The 23192-nt window shown below is 38.4% G+C and overlaps 3 protein-coding genes and 1 long non-coding RNA gene across 11 annotated transcripts in view; 1 reads left to right on the top strand and 3 right to left on the bottom strand.

Annotated features, from left to right (window-relative positions):
• Window positions 1-23192, bottom strand: part of LOC103042233 (tripartite motif-containing protein 16-like) — a 92925-nt gene that overhangs the window by 55181 nt on the left and 14552 nt on the right. The gene's annotated exons all lie outside the window — the stretch shown is intronic.
• The window catches only part of smyd2b (SET and MYND domain containing 2b), a 130851-nt gene that overhangs the window by 100670 nt on the left and 6989 nt on the right, over window positions 1-23192 (top strand). The gene's annotated exons all lie outside the window — the stretch shown is intronic.
• On the bottom strand, window positions 11332-14852 carry LOC125802000 (uncharacterized). Of its 5 annotated transcripts, none has more exons than XM_049479045.1 (3): window positions 12436-14852; window positions 12132-12194; window positions 11332-11764 (listed from the first exon to the last, which is right to left on the bottom strand). In XM_049479045.1, exon 1 carries the CDS (start codon window positions 14849-14851, stop codon window positions 12845-12847), a length of 2007 nt encoding a protein of 668 aa, XP_049335002.1. In that variant the 5' UTR covers window position 14852; the 3' UTR covers window positions 11332-11764; window positions 12132-12194; window positions 12436-12844. The 5 variants fall into 5 exon arrangements, with proteins under 5 accessions (XP_049335002.1, XP_049335003.1, XP_049335001.1 ...); XM_049479046.1 differs by having other exon boundaries at window positions 11332-11761; XM_049479044.1 differs by having other exon boundaries at window positions 12132-14852.
• Window positions 11332-21356, bottom strand: LOC125802131 (uncharacterized). Its single transcript, XR_007439077.1, has 2 exons — window positions 20520-21356; window positions 11332-11991 (listed from the first exon to the last, which is right to left on the bottom strand). It is a non-coding gene; the product is annotated as an uncharacterized LOC125802131 (long non-coding RNA).

Below are 23192 nucleotides of genomic sequence, written 5' to 3'. Positions count from 1 at the left end.
ACTACCTAACCTAACTAGCTAACGAGCTAGCTAACTAACTAATACAGTAAGTAATTAACTACGTAGATAGCTAACTACCTAACCTAACTAGCTAACTAACTAATACAATAAGTAATTAACTAGGTAGAAAGATAACTACCTAACCTAACTAGCTAACTAACTAATACAGTAAGTAATTAACTAGGTAGATAGATAACTACCTAACCTAACTAGCTAACTAACTAATACAGTAAGTAATTAACTAGGTAGATAGATAACTACCCAACCTAACTAGCTAACTAACTAATACAGTAAGTAATTAACTACGTAGATAGCTAACTACCTAACCTAACTAGCTAACTAACTAATACAGTAAGTAATTAACTAGGTAGATAGATAACTACCTAACCTAACTAGCTAACTAAATAATACAGTAAGTAATTAACTAGGTAGATAGATAACTACCCAACCTAACTAGCTAACTAACTAATACAGTAAGTAATTAACTAGGTAGATAGATAACTACCCAACCTAACTAGCTAACTAACTAATACAGTAAGTAATTAACTAGGTAGATAGATAACTACCCAACCTAACTAGCTAACTAACTAATACAGTAAGTAATTAACTAGGTAGATAGATAACTACCTAACTAGCTAACTAACTAATACAGTAAGTAATTAACTGGGTAGATAGATAACTACCTAACCTAACTAGCTAACTAACTAGCTAGCAAAGTAATACAGTAACTTACTTAACCAACTAACATATCTAGCTAACTAACATATTATCTAGCTAACTAACATAAGCCAGCTAAGTTGTAGATATTCATATAATTAAAACAAGTGTTAAATCCTAAGGTCCATTGAATTCACCAGTCTTTAAAATGTAAACTAGCTAGCTAAATACATTAGCATGTAGTTAGCATGTAAACCTAGATAATCTAGCTAGCTCGTGCTTAAAACATTTTCCCAAAAAGGGCTCTGGTGTGGGCTCTAACTTTCAAATATGCATCCATAAAAAAGAGCCTAAGAGCCAGACTTTAGTTGAGTTAAAACAGTATCAACACAGATTAGAGGAGATACAGGAGATATCTTACCTTTCTCCACACTGCACAGCCTGTATGCACAATGGGGTACAGCAATTACTGGTGTTTGAATCTCCTCGCGGTCTTTTTTTTTTTTTTTTTTTTTTAATCTCCTCGCGGTCTTTTTGGGCAGTCGCGCCTGTAATGACGTCAATCTGATTGGATGTGAGGGTTGTCGGTCCTGGATCCACTTTATTCACGTTGTTCCAGGAACGACAGCAACCCGAGGAAATCAGATCGTTCGTTTTCTCTGAAATGAGGAAGCAGCAGTGCGGGAGTGGCTGTGTGTGGAAGATGTGGATTGGTCAGAGCTCTCAGAGAACATTATAGAGAAAAAAATTAATCTCTGTAAATTAAATGCTTTAATGTGACCAAAATATATACAAAAAATAATAACCCTGAAAACTATTAATATGAATGATAGTTAGTAGTAATGTTATTAAAGTTGTATGATATTTTCTGTGGTTTTCTAAAATAAACTTCTCTCACATAAAACTTGATTTTAAATCTTTTAGAATAATGTGATAATAATAGCTGGTGTTCAGCAGGTATAAAGGGGTTGAGACTGGATGCTTTGCAGTCACTACATTTCCTAATCTGCACACAATCTACCTGATGTAAAAGCACATTTTACATTTAAATTTAAATGTATTTATTATTAAAGATTAAACTAACTGTTCTCTTAAAGTGACTGTTCTGTAGATGCAGGGTGTGAAAGAAGAGCCAAATTTCACATCCACCAGAAGTTTAATTGAACACAAACTTATTTTTTTACTGAAATTACAGAGACCCAGAGAGGGTGGAATGAGTTTTAATGTTTTTTATAGCAGAGTGATAACGCAGTTCACTATTGCACCACTACAGGGCAGCACATCACTGCTTCAGAGTCTGTCTCTGGTGTTTAGATTGTAGAAGTGATCCAGTAAAACATGATGTTCTACCAGGAAGATTCTAGAGACAAATGTGCAGTAATAACATCTGTAAATTCTATAGTATTTAATATACATGTAGGAAACCAACAACTGCAAGAAAAAAAAACGAGCACAGACTCAAAATATATGAATTCCAATCCAGCGTGTCACAGCCCAACCATGAAAGAATGTACTGATAGACAGTGATCACAGTTCATATAAGCACAGATATTCTAGAAGAAGGCAATCTTTTACTTCTTGTTGTTGCACATTACACAGTGAGATTTAAAATCATTAAGCTGATTGCATGGCACGTGACTTGAGTGCAATCGACACATTTTTAAATACATACACACACATGCTACTGTTTTTTTCTTTTTCACTTTTCGAATTGAAAGCAACAGTGTCAGAGTGGCGATAAGGCCAAGTAGTAGTTAGGTTCATAAATATTTAGACAGTGATACAATCTTCATAATTTGGATTTCGCATGCCACCACACTGGATTTGAAATGAAACAAATGAGATACAATTGAAGTGTAGACTTTCAGATTTATTTTGAGGGGTTGAACCAAAATATAAAGTGTTTAAGAATTACAACAATTTATCTACACAGACTCCTCGTTTCAAGGGCTCAAAAGTAATTAGACACATTTTCTCAAAAGCTACTTAAATGGGCTCCATGGGTTATTCCCTTGTTAATCCATCATCAGTTACGCAGGTAAAAGGTCTAGAGTTGATTTCAGGTGTGCCATTTGCATTTACAGGCTGCTGCTGTAAACACACAACATGCAGTTAATGAGAGGAGAAACAATCCATGCAATAAATATAGCAGAAATGTTAGGAGGGGCCAAATCAACAGTTTGGTACATTCTGGGATAAAAGAGTGCAGCAGTGAGCTCTGGAACTTAAAAAGTTTTTAATGGTCCCCCCTTCGTGGAATATTTTTGTTCGACCCCCTGAAATAAGTCATGACTTTAATTGCATCTCATTTGTTTTATTTTTAAATCCAGTGTGGTGTTATGCAGAGCCCAAATTATGAAGATTGTGAATATATGAACGTTGTTGTTTATGGAACTAAAGCATCAGAAACAGACCCGTTATCACATCAGTTTCATCTCCCAAAAGCAGCGCAATCGAACTGCCACCAGTAGAACGGGAGGTCTCAGGTTCCACTATCCAAAAAAAATCCACAATCAATATGAAGGTTGATGAATTGAGCGCACATTTGTGCAAGGTTTGAGTCGTCCTTATCCCTTCAAAGGACTGCGGAGAGAGCGGGAATAAGTGACATCATGTGATGAAACATGCAAGTAAATGCGTAAACCTTCCTGATGTATATTAATTCATACAGCATAAATAAAGATTATGAACAAAAAAAATTAAAGAATAAAATAATAATAATAAATAAAAATAAAAATAATAAAATATAAATATAAAAATAAAATATAAATATCCTTTTTCAAATATATTTTTTTTCAGCATGTATAAAGGTGCGATGCCTGTCATATCTTATTCTGCTTTATAAGGTGACAACGTGTTTCAGAGATCATGAAGATTTTTTATGGTAATGACTGATTAATGAGTTGATGTAGGTTTCCAGTAGCCATTCTTATTGAGCTGAGTTGGGTACATATTTAGAGAGACCAGCGTTACGAAATCAGGCAATGAGATGTTATGTTCACAACCCTTGGAAAAGCTTTTTAAATCAGAGCACTTTATTTAACCTCTGTAACAGTTCAGCTTGTGGAGCTTCATAATTAACTGCTGCAGACACATGTTAACTAAAACCACCAAACAGCACATTCTTCCTCCTCGACCTCCGAAACAAGTTATTTTACTTCACAGTCTCTATAAATTCACTTCTTTGCGATGCGTTCTTCTGTAATCCCGCTCAGGATGAATGAGGAATTTAAATATTCAGTGGGTGATTTGCATGGACTTTTTATGGGTAAATGTGGACGTTAGGGAGGCGGAACACAAGGTTGGGTCACCTGCGCTTATTTATAAGCAGGTTGTGATTTAAAAAGAGGAAACAGCGTGCAGGTGTGCGCACGCATGCTTTATAAATCTGATTATTTTGGACGTACGCTATTTTCTGTTTTTTGTGCGTGCGCACACTTTCACTCCAGAAGCTACGCAGAGTTTTATAAATGAGGCCCCATGATTTTACAATCAAATGTAAAAAAATGGTTTGAGCGGCTGCAGCTGTGGAGAAACAAACTAAATAAAAATGTGAACAATTAATAATACACAATTATATATCATTAGCATATTCTGGATAAATAGTCAGATTACAGTTACGCTTTTAAGACACACATCCCTCATTTAAATCAACTGAATTAATTTTAATGTTATATGTTTATCTGTTTTAACTGAAGACTGAATCTTTTAATGATACAGATTTTATTTTATTTAAATATCCAATAGAAATCATCAGTCAGAGTAACAGAGTAATATTAGATCATTTCTGTGTAAATTATTAAATCTTATATCTCACTTTTCCTCTTTCTGATCAATTATCTTCATGATTATTCTTCACAGCAGGAAGCTCCTCTTACCCTGTGCAGAGATTTTACTGAACTCCTTCCTGCAGATTTCCTCCAGTCGCTCTTTCAGATCAGAGAGAGATTTCCTCACTCCATCAAATGAGAGATGATGATGATGATGATGATGGACAGTGATGCTGGGTGAATCTTCACCTCCAGAAGAGACACTGACAGACTGGGATCTCTACAGAGGAAGATAAACACAGTGCAGAAAGATAAAGATGGAGAAGAGTGATGTTTTTATTTATTAGAAAACTAATCTGTAGTTCTGTTAGATATTAATATAATATTGATGAATTGAGGTGTCAGATCATTTATTAAACGTTATGAGGAGGAGTGTGAGAATGTTTCTGAGGATCAGGTGTTTCTGTAGATCAGATCAGTGTTTGTTACCTGGAGGAAGTGGATGTGATCCTCTGTGTGTGAAAGCTGCTCCAGCTCAGTGTTTCTCCTCTTTAGATCAGTGATCTCCTGCTCCAGCTGCTCCAGGAGTTCTTCAGCTGCACTCAGTTCAGTCTTCTCCTGATCTCTGATCAGCTCTGTTACCTCAGAGCGCTTTTTCTCAATGGAGCGGATCAGCTCAGTAAAGATCCTCTCACTGTCCTCCACTGCTGACTGTGCAGAGATCTGTTATAACACACACACACACACACACACACACGTCACTCTTGATGAATTACTCAGTAACTATCTGATGTGTGTTGTCTTTTTAATCACTCTATCTGTTGTCTGCATGTAAATGTAGTTAGTGTGGTGGTCAGGGCCAGACTGTGACACATAATCAGCCCTGGCATTTTTGTCTTTTACCGGACCCTCATAATTATTCCAACCAACAAGTAATGTATGTATGTAATGCATCACATTCACCCCATTAGCACCCCCACAAATTATCCTAACATTTCTAGCTGCTTAGCAAATGTACTACACTTTCCTGCTCACCCTGTCCCTTGGTTTCCCTGTTAAATGCCTGCATCTCTGAATGCTACTACTGGAGCTAACATTTCTGATCTTATCACATTCTGCAGCATCAACAGTCACACTCTTCAATCTTTCTGCACTCAGCTTCTGTGCACCCCTTTCTTTCACTTTGGTTTCCCTGTGTTGCCACTCCTTTAATACACTCGCTCAACACTGTGAAACTACAGGGAGGAGGTGGAGCTGCTTTTGCACTAAATTGTGGGCCGGTCTCTTAAAAAGAAAAAAATAAAAGAAAAATTAAACAGCCTCAGGCTCTCAGGACTGTCTGACTACTAGAAAAAAAACGCCCAGTATGCCATATTACCGGTTCAGCTCTAGTGGTTGTGTAGAGTGTCCAAAACTGACTTCCTCACTGTCACTCTCTGTTCACTACTCACCTTAACATTTTTCACAGCCTGCTTCACCTCCTGCAGCTTCTTCTGTTTCTCCTGGATTCTCTGCTGGAGTTTCTTCTGTATCTTCTTTATCTGACTCTGAGGATAAAAAAAAATTAACTGTGGTTTAAATGAAGAGCAGCTGAAGAGTTCAGGGTCACTCTTGATGTACAGCTCTGATATTTCAGCACTATAAAGATGAAAGATGGCCATTGGCTTGTCAAAGGTATGCTGACTGGTTTCTCCACCACTTCAGCCAGCATGTTGTTTCTGCGTAGAACAGGCCTCGGAGTGAACGTCTCTCTGCACTGGGGGCAGCTGTAGACCCCCCTCTGATCCTCCTGATCCCAGCAGCCATTAATACACTACGGTGGCCGAGAAAGCCCAGCGCAGTGCAAATTGAAAAGCGCTGCAAAAGCACAAAACACATCCATCAAAATTACAACACAGGCGCAGCAAATAGAAAAACGCGCTGCAAAAAGAAAAACGCGCTGCAAATAGAACCACAACACAACGGAAGTGAGTCACAACACAATGGAATTTTCCCGGGGGACCTTAAAAGATGCTGTACCAGCTGTATACAAAGGACAATAAGTGGCAAACAAGCTTCTGAAAAGTAAGTTATGTTTATTACCTGTGATTACCACGGTTGTGTGCATATTATTAAAAGTTCTGCTTCACAAAACGCCTTGTTTGCCACTTATTGTCCTTTGTACACATAGTGAAGTCCGAGACGTTACTGAAGACGCAGCTTAGCTGGTACAGTATCTTTTAAGGTCCCCCGGGAAAATTCCGTTGTGTTGTGACTCACTTCCGTTGTGTTGTTTTTCTATTTGCAGCGCGTTTTTCTAGTTGCAGTGCGTTTTTCTATTTGCTGCGCCTGTGTTGTAATTTTGATGGATGTGTTTTGTGCTTTTGCAGCGCTTTTCAATTTGCACTGCGTTGGGCTTTCTCGGCCACCGTAATACACACCATACAGTAACTGTGTCCACAGGGAAGAGTTAGGTGTGGAAGGTGTGGATTGGTCAGAGCTTTAATGGGACCAAAATATATACACAAAATTATAACTGTGTAAAACAATTAATATGAATCATAGTTAGTAGTAATGTTATTAAAGTTGTATGATATTTTATGTCATATTTATAACTTGATTTTAAACATTTTTAGAATAATGCAATAATAATAGCTGGTGTTCAGCAGCTCTAAAGGGGTTGAGACTGAATGCTTTTCAGTCTCTACATTTCCTAATACAGCACACAATCCACTTGATGAAAAAGCAAATTTTACATTTAAAATGGAATTAATGTATTACTAAAAGGTTAGACTGACTGTTCTGTTAAAGTGACTGTTCTGTAGATGCAGGGTGTGAAAGTAGAGCCAAATTTCACATCCCCCAGAAGTTTAATTGAACACAAACTATATATATATATATATATATGCTTGGGTGTCAATTATGAAAACATTTGTCTTAAACATATGTAATCATATATCATATATAATCATTCTTATTAAGTTGTGCAATATAGTTCTGGGAATGTTCCTGTGAGCATGAAATTTAAATTCTCACATTTAAAAATGCGAGAATTATAAAAATATTTAAGGAAAGCTTACACAAACCTTCCAAAGTTTGAAGTCTATCCTTTCTTTTACATTATCCTGACTGTTAAGGAACCAAGAGGTAATGTTCTTTGTTATCCTAAAAAAAAAGGTTTTCTCCCTGAATGTTCCTGGGATGGCAGTGCCATAAGTTTCTCCAAAACAAACCACAGAAAACTCTAATCTAATGTTATGAAAACATTAGTGAACAAAAAGATTTTTATATAATTATTTACATAAAATGAACAAAAGTATACATATAAAGACTTCACAATATTGGCATTACTTATTTTTGTTTAGTTATAACTGAATTGTTGCAACAGATGTTTACAGTAACATTATGATTGCAAAATGCTTTAAATATCGTATAGAATTATATTTACTGAGAAAAATAAACAGTTGGGTGACTTTAAACTGTTGACTTTAAGTAAATGTAATGTCTCTTCAAAAAAGTGTGCGTGAAGTGTGCACCAGTAATATTCTAAACCTAATGGAACGCGCGCACGATTGAAGCCACCAGACGCTGCTGCTGCTGAATCTAACCTGCTACCAGTCAACATTCAACCCATAGACTACAGTGTATGATTCAACCACAAAATCTCAGGTAACGTTAATGTAGCTAAATTAGCTAGATTAGCTAAGGCAGTTTAACTAGGCATCTCTTTTTTCATACAGTGATGTAAAGTTACTCTAACTAGCTGCTTAAGTTACTTGAAAAAAATTAAGATGGACTGCTGATAGATTACGAGGGCAGTTCATGTTATAGATTTAACCAGGTATAGTAGCTATTTCTAGCTGAGTACTCCACTAAACCTGGCTATCTAGCACTGGCTGGGTTAGCTACTCTATCCAGTGCTAGCTGGCTAGGTTTAGTCGAATACTCAGCTAGAAATAGCTACTATAAGTTACCTAGTTGATATTTTTGGGGTTGATATTTTCAAAGGACCAAACCGACTTGACTAAACCTGGCCAGCTAGCACTGGCTAGGTTAGCTAGTTAGGTTTAACCAAGTTCTCAGCTAGAAATAGATACTCAAGGAAGCCAGTGCCATTTCCTACCAATTTACGCGCTGAACACAGCTTAATGCAGATTTTAAAGACTGCTGTTTTTAGGGTTTATTGTACCGTGCATATACGCAAATAATAGTATATTTCTGCTTTTGTTCTTTTGCAAAGTCAGTCGTTTAAACTTTGTCATTGCCACGGTGTTTTGATGTTAAATGAATAAAATATAAGTGTATATACGTGCATTTCCAAGTGTTAGGCTTCTAACTGTTGCCCTTAATCAAAGTGGGATCTGGCTTTACATAAATGACAATGTATTAATACTTTATACATCCCAAATCATCAGTGTTGGGAAAGTTACTTTTAAAATGTAATCCCTTAAAGATTACTGATTACATCACTCAAAATGTAATTTGTAACGTAATCAGTTACATTACTTCAAGTGAGTAACGTAATCTGATTACTTTGGATTACTTACAATATTGTCGTTTTTTTAAGCCTGAATGAATGTAGCAACCACATATTGCATATTATTCTTTTATTTTCCTTTTCAGTTGACAAATAGATAAACAAATAAAACAGCCTTTTCAATCACCCTATAAAATACTTATGAAACCATTTCATCAAACAATTTTATGAAACACTTCTATAAATTGATGATAAAACCATTAAAAACCACTAAAAACCAAACAATGTAACAACTGTAAGCTATCTTTTTGCAGGTTTGCCACTTTCTGCAGGTGGATTTTTAGCCAGATTATCTAGGGGTGTAAATCACAAGATTCATTACGATACGTTACGATACGATTATTTTAGTCAGCGATACGATAATGTACGATACCTCAAATTATGTCACGATACAATAAGATATGATACGATTCAGTTAATACGATTTAATGCGATTACAAACTGTTCCTTTCCTAAAATCTCACAAATGCAAACAAAATATAATTTGAATGTTTTATTATTAAATGTCAAATGCAGTGTAATCATAAACAGTAAACAATAATTCACTTCAACACTTTAATTTCAATTATTTGGGTTCCATTTGAGAACATCAAATGCAGAAGAAAATGTAAAAAAAGCGCCTGTTATATTTAGAGTTTACAATGTGTGTATGGATTTTGGTGATGAATAGTCAATCATTCTGTACATGTCCTGATTCAATTGGGTCTTGACAAACAAATTACAAAATTTGTAATTTATATCACAAAGCACTGAAGAGTTACACTGCATTATATTAGGTGTCCACCAGGCGTCTCCAAAGTGTTCAAAACCTCTCCAGAGTGCCCCTAATCTAATACAAAGATACACAAGTAAATCTGTCACTATTCAACAACAGTTTGTAATATTTTTGTTTGTTTGTGATAAAATAAATTAATGTAAGTCTATTTCAGAGCAATATTAATATTTTTTGATGAAATGACACTCATGTGCGCTGTGGGCGCACCTTTGTTTAGCAGATGGATTTTGGTGACAGTGGTTAGGCATGCCCCGCCCCCAGCCATTAGGAGACCAATCAGGGCAAATTACGTACCAGTGTTTTCGTTTAAGGGTGGACTATTGGTTGAAATAGGTGTCAATCACTTTTGTGACCCTGGAGAAAGGCTATGACCTGATTTGATTGGATTGGATTGATCCAGCGCTCACGTTATTGGTTCAAAAGACGATCACTCAAGAAAAATAGTGGTTTGTGGACCAATAAAAACCACAGAATCGACAAGAGGACATCCTTAGCTTTGTATTCACGTACAGCTTGAAACGCATGTTTGTGAGGAGAAGTGAGAAGGAGAATAAAGGACTTTATGGATATTATATCTGCGGTTCAGTGCTGTATTGTGGATGCTGTGATAGTAAGTGAATTTTCTATAATCTTATATGATGTTATTTCACATATTAATAATATTTTATAAGGCTATTTTGTTGGGGAGGCGTGTTTCACATGTAAACAATGTAAAAATACAGGCTGTTTTCAGTTGGAGATTTCTGGCGACTGGTTTCATGTAGATGGTTGTAAATTTGCGTGCAGGTAGTTAAAGTAGTTCTAAAGAATATGAGTCGGTTAGTTTGTCGGTGTTTTTAGAATATTTTACGCCTTTAAGCATTCTACTTTACATAGTCAGAATGGGCCCGCCGACGGGCGCTTCTGCAGTGAAAACATTCTGAGCGAAGGTTGTGAATCATAGAATATTCTGATGTCGTGATTTATGTAAATGTGATTGCGTTTTGTCAGTGTTGGATTAGAAGACCAAAAATAGGAAAGTACCGCAATGTAATCCATTTATTTTAGCAGAGTAACTGTAATCTGATTACCATTTATTGAAGCAGTAACTGTAACGGATTACAGTTACTCATAATTTGTAATCTGATTACGTAACGCCGTTACATGTAATCCGTTTGTAGCACTCCTAACAGCTAGCTGATGACTGACTACTATCCAGCAACACTGAAGCTGGGTAAATACAGGTAACAAAGGAATTTGCCACTCAAGACCAGTATGTCTAGGTTCGTAAAGGAGGTGGGGGTGTGTGTCAGCATTAACGAGACAGAGAACAGTGTTAAAGTAAAGGGATTTACTTTACTTAGAAGACAAAATAAAACAAACAAAACAAGCTTTAGGTGTACATTGAATCAATGTCAAAAACAATAAATGTTCAATTTTATATATATATATTATTATTATTATTATTATTATTAGCCGTTATAAAATAAATCTGTTATTACTTTGCACTTTTTAGTTTAGGAATAGAATATTAATAGGGAAACTAGGAATATATAAGCTTATTTGGATTTTATTTCTGTATTATTACTTTTAGGATGTACTATTTATCTTTTAAGTTGAGTAGTTAATGGTAGTTTAGCTATTTATACTTTAAACTTTTACACTGACAGAGTTCAATATTATTTAATTTACTATTAGTTGCTAGTTTAGTTAATTTGTTTATTTAGATCCACTAATAAAATTTAGTTCAGAATATACACCTCTAGTTCTACTTTTTTCAATAACCCAACAACTTCAGTAAATCAGTAAACCCACAATAAATAAATACAAATGTGTTGAAACAATAAATAAAATAAAATAAAATAAAAATAAAATAAGCTCAGTCTCTCAATCACTTTTCTTTGTCCTACCACGTGACCAGGTAATTTGAAATGGACTCAAGAGTAGTCTTTTAGCTCAGTTCTCCTTTGGGTGGCTCGCCATCGCTTTCACAGAAGAGGGTCCGAAGTCATGCTGAGGGAATCTTCTCTCCCAGGTTTCCAGCGCCCTCAAAAAAAACCTGACCTGCTTAAGCAAGCAGGTACAGAAACTATTACTTCTAAATATCACTGACCATTACTCTGTAGTCACATTCAGTTCAACATATAACCCCAAATAATTTCCTTAATATAAAATAAAACCTCTTATTAACAGTATTAACATTTCCCTTTACAGATTTTACAGGAACGTAACAGGTAAGTATTTTACTTTTTTTTTCTTGTATTCTAGCATATGTTTAAACAGTATTTACACAACTTTTTTTTCTCTTTTCACAGGTTCTAATGCTACACAACATATTACAATGTACATATAAACTTCAATAAACCTTTCAAAAAAATCAACAAGGGCAGTTCTTTTCTTTACACACATTACACACAACTTATTGGAAATATACCTCTTGGATGAACGGGTATCCTTTTTGGTCCTTTACCCTCAATAGCTCTAGAACCAGCTTCAGCTATGAGTAAAAGAAATGTTTTATTTAATGTGTAATAATTAAATTCTCAAAATATTAATCTTCATTAAAAGCAATACTCAACAGCTATTTTCTTTATTTACTCCTTTATCTGTTTTTAGTAATATAATCTAGACATTTGAGTGAAAATTCAGCATTTCTGAGCTCAGCAGACTACAGCAGCAGACCATGCGGTCTGTTAGCAAAGTTAGCAGCTAGCTAAAGCAAACATAGTCTAACTCACCAGATAGTCGGTGTTCATAGGTCAGGTTTTTGCACAATTCACGAATTTCCAGCCCATTAGATGGACAGGTGATGCTTCTAGCTTTAAATAGTTCACTCTTTTATCAAAAGAGGCTTATTTTGGTCACTTTCCTAAGCTAACTGTGAGACACAGCTTTCTAGCTGACTTTGGGGCACAGCTTCTTCCTCCAGAGCACGCAGAGAGAGAGAGACTGATTGAGGGGAACCGCACTTCTAGCTGCAGTAGTTCTGTCCAATCAGAAGCAACTAAGGCGGGACAAGCCAAGCTTCCTAATATGATTGGCTGCAGTTTATTACACCAGACTCAGTTAACTTAACCCTTTAACTCCCAAAGACTCTAAACTATGCAGTCTGTAGCTCTCATGAAATGGGGGTTACATTCTCCCCTCCTAAATATATGCACGTCCCGTTGCATATCTCGTGGGCTGTGCTGTGACAGGCATTGCTAACTGCATCACTGTATCTGAGTCAATGTCATCGCCTGCAAGGCCATTCAAAGAATTTGCAATTGCAGAATTTAACCCTTGAAATAAAGAGGTTACCACTGTAACTAGGGGGTTCCCTAATTCTGGGTAATGAAACCTTCTAGCAGGTACTCTATCCCTACTTGACCTCCTAACATGAGTTTCAGTTCCAGCTTGGGGCTCAGTCATATCAGGTCTACCCTGGTCTGAGTTCTTCAGCATGACAGGTGAGCATCTGTCTTTTGCAGAGAAAAGTGAATTTTCTCGCACTTCTGCAGTTTCACAATCAGACTCTACTGTTTCAGGGATTACTGACATTTCTTCTTCTCTGGGATCTGAACTTTTTGTTGGACCTTCAGGAACAGGTGAGTGCTCAGCGTCTTTCAGCTCAGGTAAGTTTCCAGGTGGGTATACAACTCTTTCTTTTGCAGAATTCTTTTCAGGTACACTTTCAGGTAAGTATTTAGCTCTTCTTTCCACAGGATCTTTTAAAGGTAAGTATGACTCTACAGCTTTGACAGGGATCTCTACAGGTAAGTATTGCGACTCTAGGTCACTCTGCAACTTCGGTGAGCTACTTTTCTTCTGCGTGTCCCCTTTGCTGTTAGCATTGTACTCAACTGTAAACCTTATCGGCTCTGAGGGTTCAAGATGATGAGGGTAAAAAACTGGTATCTGGTCATCTTCTTCATCACCCAGATCACTTGTGTCATCATGTATCTTGTCACATGGGGTTTGTCTTGTTCTGGGTCTCCTAAGTTTCTCTGAGGCAGTAGCAGATTCGGCATCTCTGGCAGATTCTGCTGTAAGGAATCCACATGGAAGCAGCAAATCTCTGTGAAGAGTTCGAAGAGGACCTTCGTCATTCTCAGGTTTCACGGTGTAAACTGGGAGTTCACCGGCACATTTGACAACAATATACACCATAGGCTCCCACTTGTCAGAGAGTTTGTGCTTTCCTCTGATCCGAACGTTCCTCACCAGGACTCTATCACCTACATTGAGTGTAGACTCTGTGACCCGTTTGTCAAACTTCACTTTGTTTTTGTGAGCAATCTTTGCAGCAGCTTGAGTGGCTAGTCTATAGCTTTCCTCAAGATGTGCTTTTAGAACAGTCATGTACTGGGAATGAGATTGGTTTTGATTTTTCTCCAAAGGTAGTCCAAAGGCAATGTCGACAGGTAGTCGAGGACGTCTACCAAACATCAGCTCGTAGGGAGTGAACCCTGTGACTTCATTCTTGGTACAGTTGTAGGCATGGACCAAAGATTTCACAAAGTCACTCCAGTGAGACTTTTCTTTGTCTTTCAATGTACCAAGCATGTTTAGTAGAGTACGATTAAATCGCTCGACAGGGTTGCCTCTCGGGTGGTATGGACTAGTCCTGCACTTCCGAACTCCTACTAAGGCACAAAGCTCTTTTATGAGAGTTGACTCAAAATCAGGGCCTTGATCACTATGCAGGCGTTCGGGTAGGCCATAATGGACTACAAAGGTATCCCACAGGCATTTCGCTACTGTGCGGGCCTTCTGATTGGGTGTTGGCACCGCTATGGCATACTTTGTGAAGTGGTCTGTGATGACCAGGACATCTTTGGTGTTCTTACTGTCAGGCTCAATAGAGAGAAAGTCGATACAGACCAGTTCAAGTGGTCTGGTAGTCAGGATATTGACAAGAGGAGCGGCCTTATCAGGAAGAGCCTTTCTGCGGACACATCTGCCGCAGGTGTGGATCTTCTTTTCAACATCAATGGCCATTTTGGGCCAATAGAACCTGGATCTAACAAGATCTAAAGTCCGTTCAACACCCATGTGTCCCATTTCGTCATGTAAGCTCTGCAGAACTATGGGCCTTAACTCCACAGGTAGCACCAATTGATAGAGGTTTCGGTTCTCCTCTTGTCTACGCCTATACAGGACACCATCTATCATCTCAAACTTATTCCACTCCCGGAAAAGCAGGAAGATATCTGGCAGTTCTTGACGTAATGTTGGGGGTGGTTTCTCTCCTGTCTCTAACTGGTTTATTACTGGTGCCAGGGTTTGATCAGCTCTTTGTTTTTCAGCTATCTCAGCATTGGAAAACTTGAAAGGGACACCATGTCCAAGATGAAATGGTTCCTCCATCAATTCCTCAGGAATGGCACGTGCATGTAAAGCAAGCGACTCCACTAGAGCAATGCTAGACTGTTGGGTGGCCAGATGTCTTTCACAAATAGCTTTCACTACCTCATGATCAGACTTCTGATCGACAAGCTCTTCTTGATGGTACTGCATGAATTGTCTAATACGCTCGTGTTCTTTCTGAGAAATGGAATCATTAATCAGTTCTCCATGAGGTCTTCTCGACAAGCCATCTGCATCAAGGTTTTGCTTGCCTCTTCGGTATTGCAGGTCAAATGAGAAGGTTGAGAGTGCTGAAAGCCATCTGTAGCTAGTGGCATCTAACTTAGCTGAAGTCAGAATGTAAGTAAGTGGATTACTGTCAGTCACGACTGTGAAGGTGTTCCCATAGAGGTAATCACTGAACTTATCAACCACTGCCCATTTCAATGCAAGAAATTCCAACTTGTGTGCAGGATATCTGGCTTCGCTGCAGGTGAGACCTCTGCTCGCAAAAGCAATAACTCTCTTCTCTCCACCTTGGTCTTGATACAAGGCTGCACCTAGTCCGGTTGTACTTGCATCTGTGTGGAGGATGTAAGGCAGCTTAGGATTTGCAAAGCCAAGTACCGGTGCTGTGGTGAGTTTCTCGATAATAGTTTCAAAAGCTTGTTGACAACTTGCTGTCCAGCGACCTTGAAAAGGCTCTTTGGGGTTTAGATAGTTCTTATTGGTCTCTGGCTTCTTGGCTCCTTTTCGTTGTGGAGGGTACCCAGATGTCAGAGCATTTAGAGGCTTTGCAATCTTGGAGTAATCTTTAACAAATCTCCTGTAGTATCCTGAAAATCCCAGAAATGATCGGAGTTCCTTGAGATTTTTAGGGCTTGGCCAATTTTTCAGAGCAGCTATCTTATCAGGATCTGTCTTGACACCATTTTCAGAAACTATATGACCAAGGTAACGCACGGAAGTTTGAAAGAACTTGCATTTTTCAGGCGATAGCTTTAGCCCATACTCCTTGAGACAATTCAAGACTTTAAGTAATCTTTCCTCATGCTCCTCTAGAGATTTGGAAAAGATTATGAGATCATCTAAAAATACCAGTACTTCCTTCAAGTTCATCTCCCCCACACATCGCTCCATGAGACGCTGAAACGTACTGGGAGCGTTCGTGATCCCTTGTGGCAGGCGATTCCATTCCCAGAACCCTAGGGGGCAGACAAACGCTGTCTTGGGTTTATCATCTTCTTCCATCTCCACTTGGTAGTAGCCTGACTTTAAGTCAAGTACAGAAAACCATTTTGATCCTGTGAGGGTAGCAAAAGTTTCCTCCAAATTAGGGAGTGCATACGCATCTTTGATGGTCTGGAGATTGAGTTTTCTGTAATCAACACACAATCTTACGTCTCCGTTCTTCTTGCGTACGACTACAATTGGTGATGAGAATGGAGACTCTGATTCTCGGATGATTCCAGCGTCTGATAACTCTTTAAGATGCTTACGAACCGCTTCAAGATCTCGCGGATGGATGGGTCTGGCACGATGTTTAAAGGGACGCTCATCATGGAGTTTAATGTAGTGTTTTACAGCTTGTGTATGACCAAAGTCCAAGTCATGCAATGAAAATACTTCAGGCATACTGCCTAATTTCTTGGAGATTCTTTCTCGCCATTCTTCAGGTAAGGCCTCGCCAAAACTAAAAGAGAGTTCACTTCTTTGCCCTTCCATCTCACTAGCAGGAAACCCCTTTGAAGATGCAGGTTCAGAAAGGACACTTGTGATGGAGTGTAGCTCAGCTATTATGCTGTTGGTTGGAATTTTGATGTCATGACTGGTTTCATTTTTCAGCATTACTGGCAACTTATGTGGAGCACATAAAGGGTTTTTTAACATGCAGCTGGACACAAGGATGCCTCCAGGAAGAGAAGAAGTAGATGGTGGTTCAACTAATGCCCATGGTTCAGTAGTGACTCTGCTGCGAACAACTCCCTTGAGGCAGACAACTTGTCCAGCAGGTATGACTTCTGGTGTTTTGCTCTTCCATAGAACTACCCCAATTCGACCACTTGCAGCGTGTTTCTCTCGAAGGGAAAGTGCCTTTAACACTGCCTTATATCCATAAGGGCTTGGACAATGTTGAGGGTGCTTTAGATGATTGTACTGACTGTACCAAACATCAAGCGTGTTTGTCCCTATGAGCACCTGAGAATGCTCATTAAAGCGGAAATCGGGAACTACAAGTGCTAAGGTTGGAACTTCGATTTCTCCTCCAGAAAGCTCTCTAGGGAATGTGACACTGACTTCAACAAAACCCTCATATGGGACGGGCTGTCCATTGGCTCCTTCAACTTCGAGCAAGTTAGTCAGTGGTTGAATGGGCTGTTCGGATAAATACGATTCATAAAAGGACCGTGGTATCGTGGTGACTTGTGAGCCTGTGTCTAAAAGACAATTACAACTTCTGCCAGCTATGGTGACTTTGGCTGTACACTTGGTCCCTACAAGTCTTTCAGGAATGATTGCATGTTGATTTTTCTCTTTCCGAGTGGGACATTTGTTGTTCTTAGTCCCTGTCAGTCCCGCGACAAGGACTGTCTTAAGTTTAACGGAAGCTTGTTCTGTTCCTCCCACTGCTGTTGCTTTTCATGAAGTTCTTTTCTCTTTGTGTAGACCAAGGATGGATTGGGCTCATTCACACAGGACCTAGCAATGTGCCCATCTTCTCCACATGAGAAACAGTACCATGGCTTTGGCTTGGATGCAAGGTTGGTACTATTTACAGCTGATGAGGTCACTTTGGTGTGGCTTGTATTGGGCCCGGATGACTCACTAGGCTTAGGTGCTTTTTTAGCTTTGCTGGGCTTGGCTGGAAGTAACTTGGCTAATTGGGCTTGTAGCTGGGCAACTTGTGCTTTAAGCTGTTGAGTCTCTGCTGAAAGTTCAGAATGGTTGGGTAGCTGCCTGTCACCAGGTGGGCTGACGCATGTTACTTGTGCATGGGTAACGACCTTCTGTCGGGGTATGCCAAGGTGTTGCTTCATACGTCTGTTTTTTGCAGCTTGTCTATCTTCCTCGGTTCGCAACATAAGGAGTAACTTGGGAAAAGATGGGGGGTCTTCCCGTCTTGACTCTAATTGGAGCTCAGTAAGAATCGACTGATCCCAACATCCACGACAAAATTGCTTTAAGAGCTGACCTTCAGGCTTACTGGTTGTAATTCCTCCTCTTTTCATAGCTTTCATTAATGCAACTTGTAATCTGTGAAGATATGATGAAGGTTTCTCACCAGCATTCTGCAATGTGTTCAAGAACTTGGCAAAGAGCTCGTCACCATCTTCAACTGTTCCAAATGCTGAATCAAGCAATTCCAGGTAAGTGTTGGGTAAATCAGCAGAACCTAAGGGTTTGATCATGGATGCAGCTGGTGGAGAAAGGCTGTCAATAATCCTCCTGGAGCGGTCCAAGTCAGAAATGGAGGGATCTTGCAGTAACAATTCAACGTTTGTTCTCCAAGTGTCATAGTCAACTTCGTTTGAAGGACAAGGAAATCTTCCAGAAAATGTCTTAAGTCTGCTATGAGCATGTGACTGTGATGCAACTTCTCCAGTCTTTACTATGTGCTCTACTATAACCCTTTGAACTTCTGGTGGGCACACATTAGTAGGATCTGAACTAGTTTCACTTGCGTTGTTCAGTGGGAAGGAAGTGAATGTGGCTGTAACTGGACTCTTTTTAACAGATGAAGTGGGTTGAGGGGACATGATGGGAGTAAACTGGTGAGTGCTGTCAACATTACTGGCGGGTTCATCTTTACTAGTGCCCCATACTCCTTCTATGGTTTCGCTCTGAGCTGCTTGTACGATGGACTCATTGACTTTTGCTAATTCATCCTTCAGCACTGCAGTAAGACTCCTGCCACTTAATGTGGCAACACTCTGGAGTTCCTCAAGATATGACCTGGTTGCTTCGCCCCCTGCTTTGCCTGCATATACACTGGAAAGGGCTTTGACCAGATAATTTACCTCAGGATCAGAGGTACTTGCATAGTCAAGGGGCAGTAAAGGCTCTATCGACTTAATGGCAGTATCGAAGTTGTACTCTACAATTACTTGTTGGTAGTACTCAGACTCTGTTTTTCCAATGTGAATTAGCCTAGCAATTGAACCATGTCCTTTTAGATAGTCAAAAAGTTCCTCATCTATTTTAGTGTGAGTTAACCCACTAACAATGAGAGAGTTTGGAACATTTACATTCTCTTTTTGTATTATCTCCATTGTGGAATTTGTTTTGTCATTAATTTGTTTTTCTAAGTTCAAAATGTGCAAGATTGTCTGTTAAGCTGACAACAGCGCCACCTCCTGGCTGGCTCGCCAATTTATGTAGCACTCCTAACAGCTAGCTGATGACTGACTACTATCCAGCAACACTGAAGCTGGGTAAATACAGGTAACAAAGGAATTTGCCACTCAAGACCAGTATGTCTAGGTTCGTAAAGGAGGTGGGGGTGTGTGTCAGCATTAACGAGACAGAGAACAGTGTTAAAGTAAAGGGATTTACTTTACTTAGAAGACAAAATAAAACAAACAAAACAAGCTTTAGGTGTACATTGAATCAATGTCAAAAACAATAAATGTTCAATTTTATATATATATATTATTATTATTATTATTATTATTAGCCGTTATAAAATAAATCTGTTATTACTTTGCACTTTTTAGTTTAGGAATAGAATATTAATAGGGAAACTAGGAATATATAAGCTTATTTGGATTTTATTTCTGTATTATTACTTTTAGGATGTACTATTTATCTTTTAAGTTGAGTAGTTAATGGTAGTTTAGCTATTTATACTTTAAACTTTTACACTGACAGAGTTCAATATTATTTAATTTACTATTAGTTGCTAGTTTAGTTAATTTGTTTATTTAGATCCACTAATAAAATTTAGTTCAGAATATACACCTCTAGTTCTACTTTTTTCAATAACCCAACAACTTCAGTAAATCAGTAAACCCACAATAAATAAATACAAATGTGTTGAAACAATAAATAAAATAAAATAAAATAAAAATAAAATAAGCTCAGTCTCTCAATCACTTTTCTTTGTCCTACCACGTGACCAGGTAATTTGAAATGGACTCAAGAGTAGTCTTTTAGCTCAGTTCTCCTTTGGGTGGCTCGCCATCGCTTTCACAGAAGAGGGTCCGAAGTCATGCTGAGGGAATCTTCTCTCCCAGGTTTCCAGCGCCCTCAAAAAAAACCTGACCTGCTTAAGCAAGCAGGTACAGAAACTATTACTTCTAAATATCACTGACCATTACTCTGTAGTCACATTCAGTTCAACATATAACCCCAAATAATTTCCTTAATATAAAATAAAACCTCTTATTAACAGTATTAACATTTCCCTTTACAGATTTTACAGGAACGTAACAGGTAAGTATTTTACTTTTTTTTTCTTGTATTCTAGCATATGTTTAAACAGTATTTACACAACTTTTTTTTCTCTTTTCACAGGTTCTAATGCTACACAACATATTACAATGTACATATAAACTTCAATAAACCTTTCAAAAAAATCAACAAGGGCAGTTCTTTTCTTTACACACATTACACACAACTTATTGGAAATATACCTCTTGGATGAACGGGTATCCTTTTTGGTCCTTTACCCTCAATAGCTCTAGAACCAGCTTCAGCTATGAGTAAAAGAAATGTTTTATTTAATGTGTAATAATTAAATTCTCAAAATATTAATCTTCATTAAAAGCAATACTCAACAGCTATTTTCTTTATTTACTCCTTTATCTGTTTTTAGTAATATAATCTAGACATTTGAGTGAAAATTCAGCATTTCTGAGCTCAGCAGACTACAGCAGCAGACCATGCGGTCTGTTAGCAAAGTTAGCAGCTAGCTAAAGCAAACATAGTCTAACTCACCAGATAGTCGGTGTTCATAGGTCAGGTTTTTGCACAATTCACGAATTTCCAGCCCATTAGATGGACAGGTGATGCTTCTAGCTTTAAATAGTTCACTCTTTTATCAAAAGAGGCTTATTTTGGTCACTTTCCTAAGCTAACTGTGAGACACAGCTTTCTAGCTGACTTTGGGGCACAGCTTCTTCCTCCAGAGCACGCAGAGAGAGAGAGACTGATTGAGGGGAACCGCACTTCTAGCTGCAGTAGTTCTGTCCAATCAGAAGCAACTAAGGCGGGACAAGCCAAGCTTCCTAATATGATTGGCTGCAGTTTATTACACCAGACTCAGTTAACTTAACCCTTTAACTCCCAAAGACTCTAAACTATGCAGTCTGTAGCTCTCATGAAATGGGGGTTACACGTTACTTCCCAACACTGTTTATAAGGCTATTTTGTTGGGGAGGCGTGTTTCCCATGTAAACAATGTGAAAAAACAGGCTGTTTTCAGTTGGAGATTTCTGGCGACTGGTTTCATGTAGATGGTTGTAAATTTGCAGGCAGGTAGTTAAAGTAGTACTGATGAATATGAGTCGGTTAGTTGGTCGGTGTGTTTAGAATATTTGACGCTTTTAAGCATTCTACTTTACATAGTCAGAACAGGCCCGCCGACGGTCTAGGGGGCGCTTCTGCAGTGAAAACATTCTGAGCAGGAGGTTGTGAATCGTAGAATATTCTGATGTCGTGATTTATGTGAATGTGATGCGTTTTGTCAGTGTTGGATTGGAAGACCAAAAATAGGAAAGTACCGCAATGTAATCCATTTATTTTAGCAGAGAAACAGTAATCTGATTACCACTCACTGAAGCAATAACTGTAACGGAGTGGAGGAGCTGTTGGCAAAAATAAAATCACGTGTTCCAGCTTCGGCTTCTCCACCTCCTGCTTCTCCACCTTCTGCACCACTCTCAGCTGTCTCACCTCACCTGCCTCCCCTTGTGCCACACCCTCCACTTCTCCACCTTCACCTGCCTAAACTTCTGCAACACCCCTGGCTGCTCCACCTTTATCTGACCCATCTTCTCCTGCTTCAGTTATGTTACAGCATCTAAAGACAGAAAATGAAGCCCTGAAAAAGGCAGAGAAACAAATTAAAACAAATCAGTAGTGAGTGTTTAACTCGACATATATTATGTAATCATTATAAAGCAATTGGTTACATATTGATTGAATGTTAACATTTAAATTGTCCATTTAAGTTTACTTATTGAAATCTTTTTTTTTTTTTTACTGTTGTGGTCGGTTGACATGGCAAAACTCATCACCACTATAGAAAGGCTGGAGACCTGGCTAGAGTCAGGGGCTACAGGCATCGCCATCCACCACACAGGAAACTGTGAGTATGATTACCATCTAGCCCCTGACTCGTTGTATCTTTGCTTTCCACTATAGCTTAAAATTCACCCAGCCTCCTGGGTGTATGTCCCAACGTGTGGTGGTCAGCAAGTCACTCAAACAGCCCCACAACCATGGCACGAGTGCTGCTTAGATTGGTCAGTATTGATAAGCTTTTAAAGAGTAATCTTCAATTTATGTAATTGGGTGTGTTTTTTAGGTAATTATATTGATAAGACGTTTCTGATAGGGCACATTTTAAAACATTTGGCATATTTTGGCCTAATTACAGTAATATAAGCATTTTAGCCTAAATGTTACCAGTTCTTGGATAAAATTGTCATTGATTTATATTCGGATTATCACCTCGTGCCTGAACACCAGTGGTGGACAATAATTAAATAATTGTTATTTCGCTTTTTTTAGGTAGTTTTTTGGGTGACCGTACATTTTAAAGTAAATTATCTTACTTTTTTACTCAACTGCATTGTGATCTGTTTTATTCATACTGAATGCGTCAGATTTCAGCACAACAGCACTTCTTTTTCTTCTTCTATTGTTTAAAGGATGATGATGGCCTGGCTTAATTTCCTATAATTGGTCTGAACTAGAAAGTGTTTTCACACTGCAAATGAACATGACCACGGTTCAGTAGAAGACCATCTCTTTTGGTCAGAACAAAACTTGACATGGTTATCTCCAGACTTGTGTTCCAAAAGGGAAGTGCATTGAGGTATAATTGCATAGAATGAAAATTCATTCATTTTGAGTTTGTTCTAAACTTCTCTTTTTTATTTAGGTGGGAAATCTAAAAAGTGAGGCTCTGGTGAGGCCAAAGAGACACTGCACATCACCAAAA

The sequence above is a fragment of the Astyanax mexicanus genome, chromosome 1 (genome assembly GCF_023375975.1).
Source record: "Astyanax mexicanus isolate ESR-SI-001 chromosome 1, AstMex3_surface, whole genome shotgun sequence".
Classification (NCBI taxonomy): Eukaryota; Metazoa; Chordata; class Actinopteri; order Characiformes; family Acestrorhamphidae; genus Astyanax; species Astyanax mexicanus.
This window is presented reverse-complemented; position numbering and strand designations above follow the sequence as displayed.